The following is a 15,389-nucleotide window of genomic DNA, read 5'->3' as shown; positions in this document are numbered from 1 at the left end:
CATCCCACCACCATGTTTCCGAGTGCCTCGGTGGTCCTTTTGTCCATCCACATACCTCACCAACGGCTCCCAACAGACTAGCTTTCATTGACATCCAACCACTTTCAAGCTCAACCACATCATCCTCGACCCTACTCAGCCTCTCTTTTAATGCCTCCCTTACTGTCACCTCTTTCAACCTCCACACCTTCATTCTCGGTTGGTACTTCACCCGCCGAGCTCTCCTCGCACCTTTCACCCTTACGTCGCAGACAACCAAGTGGTGCTGTGAAACAGCCTCCTCCCCCGGGATCACTGTCCCGGAGGTGCCCCCTATCTCGCCTACGCACCATCAGGTAGTCAACGGTTGTCGTCGACCCACCTGACGTGTATGTAACAAGCTTATTATCCTCTTTCTGGAACTGAGTATTACAAATCAGCTCCATCAGCAAACTCCAAAATCCTTTCACCTTCTCCATTTCTCACACCATATCCGTAACCCCCATGAACTCCGTCAAAACCATCCATACTCCTTCCCACATGTCCATTTAGGTCTCCTCCTACCACAACAACTTCCTCATCTTTCACGTTTTCCATCAGCTTCTCTATCGCACACCAGAACTTGTCGTTTAATCACGACAATGAACATGTTTTGATTGAGTAAATTTCAACAGGATTGTTGAGTAAGTGGTGTCACTTGAAGTTTACAAAGCTACAGGATCCATCTCAATCACATCAAATTAATCATGAAAAGAAATAAAATACATTTTACAATTGAAACAAAGGTTCCCCCTGCCTTTCCCAACAATTAGCCAATGTGGTAGACGATGCTCAGAAAGCATCTAAAATCCCAAAGTTTCCAGGCCCCTCGAGTGGGCACCCACACCCCATGGCCTTGATGCCTTCACGCTCACAGCATCTCGGCGAATATGCACCCTGTTCTTTCATTTTCATTTCTGGACTCCTCTCCCCTCCCCTTTCAAAAATTCCTGGATCCACCCTGGAGTAGATGATACATACATACACTTACTCCATTATATATAGATTTGACAGTTGTTGCTAGCGGATGGGTGGCAGTCAAAATTTTTTTTTTTTAAAAAGCACTATGGTCACCAATAGACATTAGACATTCAGCCACAAGAACACAAATCAACCTGTGTATATTAACGGCTTAGATTGATCACAAATAAACAATTTGCAGTATGTTGTCCTGATGAGCCCATAACAAGGTCGAAATCGAGATCGACATCTCTGCCGTTTTCTATTTGTGACCATAGAGCTTTAATCTCAGTCTGCAAAAGACTTGAGTACCACGCGGATGCCTCCTAGTTTGGAGGTGATGTGTTGGTATAATTTATGTACATGTCAGTGTCATGTCATAGGGTTAGTGTGCTTCCTTAGTTAAATTTAATATTCCTGACTGCAAACCTCCTAATTGTCGAGGAGCAGGGCAGAGACAATGTGTCAGCGTGGCAGGCTACACTTGTTGCTAACAGGTTGTGCAGCAATTGCTGGGGTGAGACTCAATCTGTGCCCTGCTTCCTAGTCAAGTTAGGGGGTTCAACCTTTTTGTATATATATACAGTAAAACTTCCTCCAACGCGGCTTCCTCAAACGCAGTTTCCAATTTACATGCTGAATTAAATGCGTCAAAACTTCACCAATGCGAGGGTGTGTTTCGCATTTACGTGATCGTGGCTGGTGTTTTCCCAAAGATTTATATTATTGCGGTTTTGAGAGTGTACATATAACATGATTAAAGGTTAAAGGTTTGCCCCCATAGTTAGTCCGCAAGCAACACGTAGGCCCATTTAGGATATTAGTTATGTCATAGTCTATGCGAGTATAAGGCCATTTCCCTAGTATCATCTGCGTTGTGTAAAATAAATAAGATAGGCCCCGTTCATTTTGCCTCCACCCTCCAAATCTACCTCGTTGGGCAGAATCCATCCCGCGCCCCATTTTGGCTATTGCACCTCGCATTAGGATGCTCCCTAGTCGAATGACACGAGGTAGGCCTGAGAGAGGGAGGAGCGCGGCATCGAGGTTGAAGCGGGGGAGACAGCAACGGTAAGAGCCATAACCAATCAGGGCTCTAGGGGCGTGGCGTGAGGGGCGTGGTAAGGGCGTGCCTATAAAAGCCAACGCACAAAGCCCTTGAACAGGACTTGTGTGAGAGGACTTATGCAGGAGGCCTCGTGCGGAAGAATCGTTGCAACAGGACTGTCAGAGGACTTGCACGATTTGCGCATGATCGAGAACTTGTTGGGAGAGCGCACTGTAAAATGACTTATTGGCGAGGACTCGTGCAACAGGACTCGTTGCAACAGGACTGTCAGAGGACTTGCACGATTTGCGCATGATAAAGGACTTGTTGGGAGAGCGCACTGTAAGAGGGACATGCACGATTGCGCTTTGTATGAGGACGTATGCGACAGGACTTCTGCGGGAGCGGCGCTTTGCTATTGAACTTGCATTGGGAGCGCCTATGAACTGGTATTGGGAGCGCATATAGCACCGGTTCATCTATTACGTACGCAACCGTGGTCGCAAGTAACCGCCCAGCCAGCCTTACCGTTCGCCCTGTAATTGTCCGATCCGCGCCAACGACACGCGGAGACCTTCTGCCGCCCTGACCATCTTCTTCGCGGTGCGAGTCGGGGACCGGAGCGAACTGCCTGGACATCATCCCTGGACCATCAACCTGACCATTTACAACCCCGTGTGAGTGTGTCTGAGTGTGAAACGGGCCCGTGTCCTGGGATAAGTATAAGACTGTATAAGGCTGCACTGTGTGTTCTTCTTCTTCTCAATGTACATAGTGTAATAAACCAACTGTTATTCCTTGTTTCTTCATGATTCGACCGTATCAGTGATTTCCTCCATTGGGTAAGCGTGGCACGATTAGGAACCGCTCAGATCGGGTTTAGCCATTGTTAACGGCTCGGGTCACGGTTCGCTACCGCTCGGCGTTTCCACCTATAACCGTGATTCGGGCGGGGCTTATTTCCTTGCTTCCTAGGCGGCGTTGGTACTTAGGTACTAGGAATTCGGCCTACAACCCTATTTAACGCCATCCGGAAGGAACGTCATAGCCCCGGATCCCGTCGGCTAGTTAAAGACAAAGGGACTAATCCCCCCTTGGTAAGGGGAAAGGCCGACCAGGAGACCCGCAACAATATTATTCTTATTCCTCGTTACTGTACTTTACTTTACTTAACCCTTGTACACACAAGGTAGGTGTTCTTAGGCTAAATATAAGGCTAAAAAGACCCCCCTTGTGTGGACAAGGGTTAATTAATATTTAATTTATACATACGATGATACGAGTCGCCACCTGCCGTCATCAGCGATCGCAGTTCGATTTTACATTCTGGATTAATTGCGACAAAAACGGCCGGCGTTTCCCCAAAGATTTTATTCTTTTTCCTTATTCCTTATTACCTTGCTTAATTACTATTTCATTTATATACACGCGCGGCACGAGCTGCCACCTGTCACCATCTCTGAACCTGCCGCCATCAAGTGAGCTTACGTCAATCATTATGGCTCCCAAAAGACCCAATTTGAACCAACCAGAAAAGAAGGAGGAAAACAATGACCATGGAGGTCAAACTTGATATTCTGAACAACTTATCATCAGTTTCTGCTTCATCTTTGGCCAGGCAATATGGCGTGAATGAATCAACCATTATGACGGTACGGAAGGCCGAAGATAAAATCCGTTCCAGCGTTCGTGCAGGAGCCTCCATAGCAACATCATACGATAGCAGGCGAGAGACCCTTGTTGAAAAAATGGAGAAAAGATTGTGTCTTAGATCGAAGATCAGAACCAGAAAACTGCTCCAATGGATGGGCCCATTATAAGAAGAAAGGCCATTAGCATCTACAATTACCTGAAGAAGGAAGCACAACCTGATGAAGAAACAGAAGAAACCGAGTCTTCTCCAGCAACATAATCATTTCAAGCATCATCATTTTTCAAGCATAATTACCAGCAGCATTTCAACCCCTTCCACCAGCAATTCAACCACTTCCACCAGCAAAATAACACCATCCACCAGCAAATCATCACCCAAACCTCCAACATCCACCTCACAATAAGGTGAGTTATTTTGCAATAATACAGTACTATTATGATACTAACACATATTTTAATGTATATTTAATAATGCTGCACCATTCCATACAAAGAAACATGTAAAAAAAAAAGAAGCAAGGAAGGATGTTTTATTGTTTTAGGGTCAGTTTTTTGGGAGCTTGGAACATATCCCCAATTTCCCCATACGCTTAATGATCCCTCCAACACGAGGTTATCTGAGAACGTATCCCCGCGTTGGAGGACGTTTTACTGCATATACAGTCACGTGAAAAAGTAAGTACACCCCATGTAAAGTTTTGACTTTTTCAACATATTTCAACATACAGCTATTTGATCTTCATTTCAACAATATTGATAGATAAAGGTGATATAATACAACAAATATCATGAAACATTTACATTTTGTAGTCCATTGTATAATTTAAATAAACATAAATGCAAATTGCGCATGTGGAAAAAGTAAGTACACCCTTGGCTCAAATAGGTGGTATTGCCCCCTTTGGCAGAAACAACCTCAAGTCGGCGTTTCTTATAACTGTCTTCCAGTCTCTGACATCGACTGGGAGAAATTTTTGCCCACTCCTCCATGCAGAATTCTTTCAGCTGTGCAATGTTTTAGGGGTTTCTTGCATGCACAGCTCGTTTCAAATCCCCCCACAACATCTCGATGGGATTTAGATCCGGGCTTTGACTTGGCCATTCCAGAACCCTCCATTTCTTTCTTTTCAGCCATTCCTTGGTGGATTTACTGGTATGTTTAGGGTCATTGTCATCTTGCAAGGTCCACCTTCGGTTGAGGTTCAACTTTCCGACAGATGGCCTCACATTATCCTCAAGCATCCTCTGGTACAATGAAGAATTCATAGTGGTTATATGATGGGGAGCTGCCCGGGCCCTGATGCTGCAAAGCTGCCCCAAACCATAAAATTTATACCACCATGTTTTACAGTTGGTATCAGGTTCTTGTGGTCAAATGCTGTCTTTGGTTTTCGCCAAACATGTCTTCTGGTACTGTGGCCAAATAGCTCTACTTTTGACTCATCTGTCCAGAGCACATCGTTCCAGAAGTGCTGGTCTTTGCCTAGGTGTTCATTGGCAAACTTTAGTCTTGCCCTGATGTTCTTTCTGGACAGCAAAGGTTTCCTCCTGGCACACCTCCCATGTAGATCAAATTTGTGCAGCCTCTTTCTAATGGTAGACTCGTGCACTTTGACATCAACAGTGGCAAGAGCTACCTGTAGGTCCCGTGATGACATTCTGGGCTTCTTAGAGACTTCTTTCAGCATCTTGCGGTCTGCTCTCGGGCTGAACTTGCTGGGGTGGCCTGGCCTGAACAAGTTGGCAGTTGTTTGGAATCTTCTCCACTTGTAGCTGATCTTCCGGACAGTTGAATGATTGATTTCAAATTGTTTGAAGATCTTTTTAAATCCTTTCCCAGACTCGTAGTCATCTATAACCTTCTTTCTGAAGGCCTGATAGCTCTTTTGATCTAGGCATGGTGATGCCACAAACTTTTTTTTTTTTTTTTGTATACTGAATCGAGGCTCGTGAAAGAGCTAAAACACTTCAACAACAAAGAGCAAACCAAACTAAATGTCTGAGGTTTAAATAAAACAGGTTCCTCCAAGATCCTCTCTAACGATGTTCTAATCATTTGCACCATAGCTGGTGCACCTGATTCTAATTTTAGGTATTTGAAGTAGCGATAAATTTAGGGGTGTACTTACTTTTTCCACAGGCGAAATTTGCATTTATGTTTATTTAAATTCTACAATGGACTACAAAATGTAAATGTTTCATGGTATTTTATTATATTATATCACCTTTATCTGTCAATATTGTTGAAATGAAGATCAAATAGCTGTATGTTGAAATAGTCAAAACTTTACATGGGGTGTGCTTACTTTTTCACGTGACTGCGCACGCACGCACGCACGCACGCACGCACGCACACACACACACACACACACACACACACACACACACACACACACTACAGGAACAAAAGTATGTGGACAACCGAACATCGAACATCTCATTCCGAAATCATGGGCATTAATATGGAGTTGATCCCCCCCCCCCCCCCCTTGCTGCTACAACAGCCTCCACTCTTCTGGGGAGGCTTTCCACTAGATGTTGGAACATTGCTGTGGGGATTTTCTTCCATTCAGCCACAAGAACATTAGTGAGGTCAGGCACTGATGTTGGGCGACTAGGCCTGGCTCACAGTCGGCGTTCCAATTCATCCCAAAGGTGTTCGATGGGGTTGAGGTCATGGCTCTGTGCAGGCCAGTGAAGTTAATCCACACCGATCTCGACAAAGCATTTCTGCATGGACCTTGCTTTGTGCACGGGGCCATTGTCATGCTGAAACAGGAAATGGCCTTCCCCAAACTGTTGCCACAAAGTTGGAAGCACACAATCGTATAGAATGTCATTGTATGCTGCAGCGTTAAGATTTCCCTTCACTGGAACTAAGGGGCCGAGACCGAACCATGAAAAGCAGCCCCAAACCATTATTCCTCCTCCACCAAACTTTACAGTTGGCACTATGCATTCGGGCAGGTAGCGTTCTCCTGGCATCCGCCAAACACAGATTCTTCCGTCGGACTGCCAGATGATAAAGCGTGATTTATCACTCCAGAGAACGCGTTTCCACGGCTCCAGAGTCCAATGCCGGCGAGCTTTACACCACTCCAGCTGACGCTTGGCATGGTGCATGGTGATCTTAGGCTTGTGTGCGGCTGCTCGGCTGCTCAGCCATGGAAACCCATTTAATGAAGCTCCCGACAAACAGTTGTTGTGCTGACGTTGCTTCCTGAGGCATTTTGGAACTCGGTAGTGAGTGTTGCAACCGAGGACAGATGATTTTTACACGCTTCAGCCCTCGGCGGTCCCGTACTGTGAGCTTATGTGGCCTACCACTTTGCGGCTGAGCTGTTGTTGCTCCTAGACTTTTCCACTTCACTTTTCACTAAGAGCACTTACAGTTGACCAGGGCAGCTCTAGCAGGGCAGAAATTTGACGAACTGACTTGTTGGAAATGTGGCATCCTATGACGGTGCCATGTTGAAAGTCACCGAGCTCTTCAATACGGTCCATTCCACTGCTAATTTTTTTTTTTTTTTTTTGACTGAATCGAGGCTCGTGAAAGAGCTAACATTTATTTCACAAAAATCAACCAGACAAAGAAAATATACAAAAAGAGGGAGCGGAAGACAAGATGGGGAGAGAAGGGGAAGCACACAACCACAACATTTGAGAGCAGGGAGAAGTGTGGGAGGGAGAGGGCTTGGGGGGAGGAGGCGTGGGAAGGGGGGGGGGGTGGGGGGGGGGGAGAGGTGTAAAACACAAGGGGACCGAAATTAGCGGGGGTAGAAAAGATCAAGGTTTTGGATGGGGGAGGATAAGAGATGGTGGTGAACAGCTGTTTTAAAGACCTGGAGGGTGGAGTGGGATTGAAGAGAGTGAGGGAGTTTGTTCCAGAGGCAGGAGAAAAGAGGAATGAAGGATGTTTGTCTTTGGAGATTGCATGGCTGTGTGCTTGATTATATATACTCGTCAACAATGGGTGTGGCTAAAACAGCCGAATCCACCAATTAGAAGGGGTGTCCACATACTTTTGATCATGTGGTGTGTGTATATATATATATATATATATATATGTTCTGGCATCACTCTGCGGATGGATAGCTTTCCTTCCGTGGGCCGGCGGTTAAGAATCTGTGCTCCAGATGACCAATTATAAAAAGAAGAAGTGGTAAGCTTTTAGCCCTTTCACTTTGGAATCTTACTAGCGTGGATCGACTCGCTCACTATACTCGCCTCACCACATGTCGCTACAGAGGAACGAGCTTTTTTTTAAACTGAGGATAACGACCTGACTATGTGAGTTTCTGTGTTATGATTTCCCCCAATCATAATACAAACATTTATTTGGTACAAATTTATTTGTAGTATTGGTGATATGATTTATTTGTAATTGATTTGTAATCTAAAAAGGTCCAAGTGGTGTCAAGCTCGAAATGGTCAAGTGTCCAAGCTGTATAATCTGTCTGAAGGGTGTAAGGGATCTAAATGGTGTTAGTGTCTAAGGGGTCAAAAAGGACTTAAGGGATGTAAATGTCTAAACGGTATAAAAGATCGGAAGGGTGAAGGGGTGAAAAGGTATCTAAAGTATTGAAATGGTCTTAAAGGTAAAAGTGGTCTTCAGGGTGTTTTGGGTCTTTGTCATTGTCTATAATGGGTCTTCTGGGTCTTTTAGGTCTTTCAGGGTGTTTGGGGTCCTTAAGAGTCTTGGTTGGCTTAAAGGGTCTTCAAAGGTCTAACGGGTCTCAGCAGTCTAAAGGGTCAAAAGGTACATTCCAATCGTGCATAATTAGTCGACATTTAGTCACACGGCTTCACGGATGGCTTCATCGCCTCACAGCTTCACAGATAGACCGTGTTTTTCGCTTTTATATATATAGATTACGACATCTGGTAACATTAATGCTCAGACCTCTTAGCTATCAACCTTGCTGACTTTAAGGAATTATTATAACATTTTATACCTCTGATTTGATCGTCAATGGAATTTAGTTGAACAACCTGGCTTTTAGGCACCAAGTGGAAATGAGCCCAAATGCCAGAACTAAGCTTGTAACAGCACAAACCTTATAAGCCTTTGTGACAACACGACGCTTCTTCTTGGGAAGAAAGTCTTCCTCCTGTCCGCTTTCTGGCTCTTCTTCCTCATCAATATCAAAGTCTGAGTCAACCTCATCCTCGCTGTATGATTGATCAGACTTGTACTCATCATCCCCAGATTCCTGTCGGGGATGTAAAAAAAAAACATGTTCATAATCCAACAGAGACCGATATTCATAAATCACCATACTTTCACTTATAAATCCATTATCCATTACAATTTGCCCTCTTGCATAATGCAGTTAAGATTCTCTTCGTTTTTTTTAACATCTTACTTCTTATACCTTGCAGCGTTGCCTGGCTGGGTGAGCTTTTCTCGGCAGTTATTGGCCTAGGAGTTATTGGCCTCATTGTGGTTACCTTTCTGGCAGCAGCACTGCCTAACCCCACACCCAAATATACACTTTATAGCAGCCTTTGGTGGCCGCAATACGGACGTCAAGTCCAACGTGTGGCAGCTTAAAACCTTGCCCAGATTCTGAAGTACGCACACCCAAAATTTGTGGCCTCTCGGTGCTACGAGAATAACATACAATACCGTCTAGGCAGTGGAAGATTAACGTACAATAACTACAAGCACACAAACACTTGAAAATATTTAAAAGAATATATGCTTTACCACATGACAAGATCAGTGTTTATTCTTGTCACATCAGCGATAAAAAAAAAACCATTAAACTTTAAATCTCCTCTTGCAAAGTTAATTAACCCTGAGATTTGCTATTTTGGTTTTTTTCATTGTCAATGTATGCTCAAAAGTAATCATATATATTTGTAAGAAAAAAAACAAAACAACGATGTCAAAAATTACTTTCAAGCCAAAAAAAAAATCTTCATTCCACACTAGAACCACCATCACAGAAAGCTTGCAAAATCCATTTTTCAGATTAAACAATTATAAATGTCATCAATACGTGTTTAACACATTAACAGGACAATTCATCTTGCAAAATGTCAGTAGTAGTTTATGCATTACATATTAATCACGAGTTACTCTACTAGTGTAGAGTGCACGCATGTATGGCAGTGCAGTAGAGAATAAATTGTTGGCAGTGTATTGCTTATAAAAAATAATTTTAAGCTGATGTAAAAAGCTGAACAACAGACAACACAACACCATCAACTAAGATGCTCATAGAACACCTTAAACCACACAATGTTCAATTATATAATTCAATTGAAATAAAATAATGATTTTAAAAGACCTCCTTGATTAAATTTTCTAACCACTGACCTCTCAGACTCAAAGCGGGCGTTTGAACCATTACACCACCAAATCTGGTTAATTTGTGGTGACCATTTCAAATTGTATATTATTATTATTTCCTTTCTTATTCAGAACTTGGTGGTGGTCTTCGTGGCAGCAGTGCTTTAATGGTGGATGTCTAGTTATAAACCACAGAGAATATCAACTTAAACACTTTGTAATTGCTTCACAATGTCCCCCAAGATGAAACTTGCACCTCCATCAACAACTTGTGTCCAACCCACAGGATGGATTTTAGGTGTATTCGAACGCTTCAAACGTGCCATTGTTGGACCCACGAAAGGCTAAAAATGGGGCTCAACCAAGTCCTTACAAAACATTTATTCAAAATCTGAAAGCCTTTGATGAATCACACGCTCCACTCATCCACTGTGTATAAACATATCTTGGCGAGACAAAGGACCTGAAATAGAGGAAACCTTAATCAACAATAATGCGAAGCGGTACGAAGCATGTTACGCGTTATGCAATAGCACTCAAGTGGAAAGAGCTCACATGGGAAAGGCCCACGATCAGCACGGAGTTGGAACCTTCACCAATTAAACGTACACTCAGAGGGTCCCTCAACTCTCCTGCAATGGATGGTCAAGGTCCACCCCCACATTTTCTCAGGGTGACATAGCAAATGCAGAGCCCTGAACAATCAACATAGTTTTGCACATTGGGCCAGGAACATCAGAACAATGCTAATCCATTTGGGCACAAAATGTACTGTATATAACATGATTCCATCTACTTTATATACAGGACTAAACTAGAACGGAACTCGGTAGAGAGCATACCTCCACCAGGCTGAACAGTTTATGTTTTGTATCCCACAATAGGCCGGATTTGCATCCGGACCTGAACCAAAATCGAATCGCCTTGTTCTTATCATCTAACCAACTCATCTCCCAAGTTTAGTCATTATCTGTCCACAACGTTTTGAAATATCGTGCGATATATCATTTTTGGCACCATCTCTCAATGCTGAAGAATCACTTAAAAAATTATCGTATCCAGATCTGGATTTGGTTCTTCACCAAAATCGAATCCATTCCTCTTTGTCACACACCTAACCTCTCCACCAAGTTTTGTCAGAATTCGTCCACAACTTTTTGAGAGATTCTGTTCACAAGCAGACAGACAAAGAAACAAACAGACATTGGTGAAAACATAACTACCACCCACCTTTGATGGCGGAGGTAAACATCTTAACCAGCAAATTATAATAAAAGGTAAAAACACTTTTTCTCCACCTGCTTATCCTCCTTTACAGATTACATACAAGAATAATTGCAAGTGGACAAGGTTGGTAAACAGTGAAATGGTAGGTCGAGTGACAACCTGCAAGTGATTTTTTCGGTAAGAATACTTGATTAGAAAAGCTCAGGTGGTTTACACACCTCATTGAAACCTCCATACGTGGTTTTATAAAATTCATCCTCTTCCTCTGCGTCCAATAACCGTGACATGCGGTTTCCCGCTGTCTGCCTGGGCTCCCTCGACAGCGCCATTTCTTCGTTTTGCTGTGCCTGTTTCTCCTTTCAGACTTCACAGCTGCTGTAATTAGATAAACATTTTGATTTATATTAACAAGCATTACAAACATATTGCTGTGAAGTCACTACAAATATGACAGGGATAACTTTGCTCTTCTATTCACCAGTCTGTACTATTAACAGCTTGAAATCAAGTCATGCTTTGAGTTTCACAACTCAAATGGGAAATGGAAACATGTCTCTTTAAATATATGAAAGTATAAAAGGAATGCACGATGTCATTCAGAATTTTGAGATGCCAAATAACGTCAACCACAGGAAGGGGTGGTAAAAGGTGATGGAGGAGGGGAGATGTCCATGGAGGGTGAGGAGACGCATGAAGGGAGACAAGCGTCACACACACTCACACACACACACACACTCACACACACACACACACACACACACACACACACACACACACACACACACACACACACACACACTTCTGTCGATTATACGCTGTCCTAATGACAAAATATGGATGACCAATAGTATTTGTAGACACTTGGTTCAGCGTGATATGGCATTTAGACGAGAGTCTGACACCAACAGATATCTACGAATTGAGCTTTAATGTGAATCCAAACTGGCAAAGATTAACTTTTTAAATCGCAACATTAACCATTTGAAGCAATAAGAACCAGGATAGTGGCATTAACAAATTCGAAAAATAACTGGAGTGTGGAAAGCAAACTCTACGCTTCCCAAATTACTGACAAGTCAATGAATGAAATTGCAATTCATTTTAAATCCTATTTTGCACAAATTTGTTCCACTGTTCCTCCTTGAAACTTGTCTATATTGACACTACCTGCCAGCCACATCACCTACCCTGGTTATTGAGCATTATCAAGTTTATGAATGTCTACTCCATTTCAAGGTATCTAAAGCTGTGCATCCTTCTGACTTCCCCTCGTGACTTCTTAAGGAATTCGCATATGGATCGTCTGGGGCCTTAAACTGAACTTTTTAATTTATGCCTTGTATCTGGATGCTTCGCTGACACCTGGAAAAAAGCATCCGTTCGTCCGGTTCCTGAAACCACAATAGTCATGAAATATGATCAGCTTCACCCAATATATATATATATATATATATTTATTTATATATATATATATATATATATATGTATATATATATATATATATATATATATATATATATATATATATAGTAGGGTGGGCTTCAAAAAATCAAAATGCAGATTTTCTCCGGGACATGGTCTAGTTTTGTTCCTTTTGGTATCAAAGGAAACCACACCAAATTTGAATGGAATCCAATAATATTTAGGGGTGCCACATCAGTGATGAATTTTCCCCCATGCAAAAATAGGAATTCCCATTTTTTGGGCTGTATATACACAAAATAAATACATAATTATATATATACATTAAATATAATATTAAAAATAAATATATAGTAAATATACATTAAATAATAATAATATATATTATATTATACATTATATATACAATTATACGATAGACAATTATACAAATATAGACAAATATAATACATTAAATAATATATTAAAAATAAATATAATATTGTTACAGACGCGGTTTTAGATGTTATTTTACCGAGCGGTTGGTATTACCGCGTCCGAACAGTTACTCCCCGATTAGAACCCGATTCCACCCGACGTTGACCAGATCGCACCGCAGATATTCAATCGGGAAACCTCTAAAGCGACCGAAAGAGAAGGAAAAGAGAAGAAGACAGAGTACGGAGGAAGAACAGATTTATTATACACACACAAGCAAAAAGAAAGAACGACCAAAATTATTTACAAGCAATGGATGGAAAAAGCAGTCACACAGTGCATCGTTAGCTTATTCTATTCAATTTACTTAACCCCAAGACAACGAGTAGGACAGACGACGTTCACACTTACACGGGGGATATTGCAGGCAGGTAGGGCTTGAGGTGGATTGCTGGAGAGGGAGGCAGGGTCGGAGGCAGCAGCTCTCAATTCCTCGCGGGTTTTGGCGGGAAAACCCTTCGTCGCGTATCCGCTGCCGATGCTTTAGACGTCACGCGCTGGCTCGGGCACACCTGCTCCTCTCCTTCTGGTGGAGCCGTCTCCCTCCTTTCAGCGCGTCTCTCCAAAGCTGGTTTCCTTTCCGAGTACCTCTCCTCTTTGGCTTGGAGCGTTTCGCATCTCACCGCTCCTCTTGGTGTCGCCTCTTCGCTCATCTCCCAGGTCATCCGGTGAAGCAGTCCCTTACAGTCGCTTTTATCACTCGGGGCGGAATCAAGCCGCCGGCTGCGAGGGCACGCCTACCGGGTCGCTAACCGCGGTGCTGGTTGGCCAAGTGGGGTTGGCTCACTCCTCCCCTCTATGACGAGGTGGAGACACGCCTTTCTTCTCCGAGATTAGCACATGGGCAATGGCGGCTTGCGGGATTGAACACCACTCGCACCCCTTTTGAAAGGAACTTTGGAGAGCGGAGATGTTTGGGGAAATTGAAAGGGCCTACGCTTATTTTGTTTGATACAATGCAAAGTCAATCTAGTGGGAAACACATATTTAGCCTACATAGAATAAGGAAATACACTATTTAAAAAGATATATCGTGGCCTGCGTGTAAGTTTCATGGAATTAACTAGGAGGACGGCTGCGACCATTATTTACATTACGAGGGTGTTACACATAACAAAACCATACTTTTTACATTCGTTACACTTCCTCCAAAATTGTTACACTTCTCAAAAACCGTTACACTTCTCAAATTCGTTACCCACTTCTCAAAACCGTTACAATATATTAAACTTTAAATATAATAAATAAATATATAGTTATACAATATATATACATGATAATTAAATATACATTAAATTTATACATAAAATATACATTAAATAATAAATATACATAAATACACATTATACATTATATATATAGTTATATACAATATATTATACATACAGTTTTGAGACTTCCTATGATCACTATCTGGGCAATTTTCATGCATGTTTTGTACAGGTTCCCGGGGTCAGGGGTACGCTTTTTTAGTGTGTAATATGTAGGCCTAACTTATTGACTGTGGCTCTTTTGTAGAGAGTGACCCTGTGGAGTAAGAATTAACAGGATTTTACCCACATTCTTGCGTATTTTGCAGATATGGCATGTGCTAGTACCAGTGTTTCATTGAAAACTCGGGCTCAGGATAATGTGTATCTCATTGGGTCCACTTCTGGAGATGCCATCAAAGGTGCCAAGCTCCCGACTGTGCATCAATCTCTTGTCCTGTTTTTCCATCACCTGAAGAAGGAGAATCGCACTGCCCGGGAGAGTGCAACCCTCACCATTGAAGAGGTTGTGAAGTTCTGGGAAAAAGCTCACCTACCTACAACGACGAAGCAGCACTGCATCCATCGTTTGGAGAGGCTATATATATGAAGAATGGAGGAGCCTCCAAAAAGGTGCAAAGCGGGGTGGTGCGACCCAAGAGAAAAAGGAAGCATCCTTCAAGGCCTCCTTGGAGAAGACGTTTGATCTTAGGCATGCAGATTCGGAGGCCATAATCACCAACCCCGAGGACAGGAAGTTTCTTCACGATCAATTCTCAGAGAGGAAGGCTTCAATGGGATCTGTAGACACTGTGTTGGAAGCAAAAACGAAGCGAAAGAAAGAAAGGGAAGAAAAGGAGAAGACTAAGGCAGAGAAGGAAAATAAGAGACAGGAAATGGTCATGAAGGGTGCTACTGCTATGGAAGTCACAGACTCAGACTCTGACTGAGACCACGGCACAGGCTTGTTCTTCATCATCTGATGGTGGGATATCTCGTCCCAAGAAAAGAAGGCCTATCAACATTGTCACTCCTG

At 42.7% G+C, this 15,389-nt stretch overlaps 1 protein-coding gene across 5 annotated transcripts in view; it reads right to left on the bottom strand.

The window, feature by feature from the left end:
• The window catches only part of VPS72 (vacuolar protein sorting 72 homolog), a 62,012-nt gene that overhangs the window by 14,872 nt on the left and 31,751 nt on the right, over positions 1-15,389 (bottom strand). For 4 of the 5 annotated variants that reach the window (XM_068107995.2, XM_068107999.2, XM_068107996.2 and 1 more), the window contains exons 2-3: positions 11,423-11,579; positions 8,737-8,892 (exon numbers count right to left, since the gene is read on the bottom strand). In XM_068107995.2, the coding sequence (XP_067964096.1) occupies positions 8,737-8,892; positions 11,423-11,533 (267 nt within the window). In that variant the 5' untranslated portion in view covers positions 11,534-11,579. Of the gene's footprint in view, positions 1-8,736; positions 8,893-11,422; positions 11,580-13,454; positions 13,478-15,389 lie in introns of those variants that run through there. The other variant, XM_068107997.2, reaches the window with a different exon arrangement.

This window comes from Myxine glutinosa, chromosome 2 (assembly GCF_964187855.1).
Source record: "Myxine glutinosa chromosome 2, kmMyxGlut1.1, whole genome shotgun sequence".
NCBI lineage: Eukaryota > Metazoa > Chordata > Myxini > Myxiniformes > Myxinidae > Myxine > Myxine glutinosa.
The sequence above is the reverse complement of the archived record's forward strand: the minus strand, read 5'-3'. Positions and strand labels throughout refer to the sequence as shown.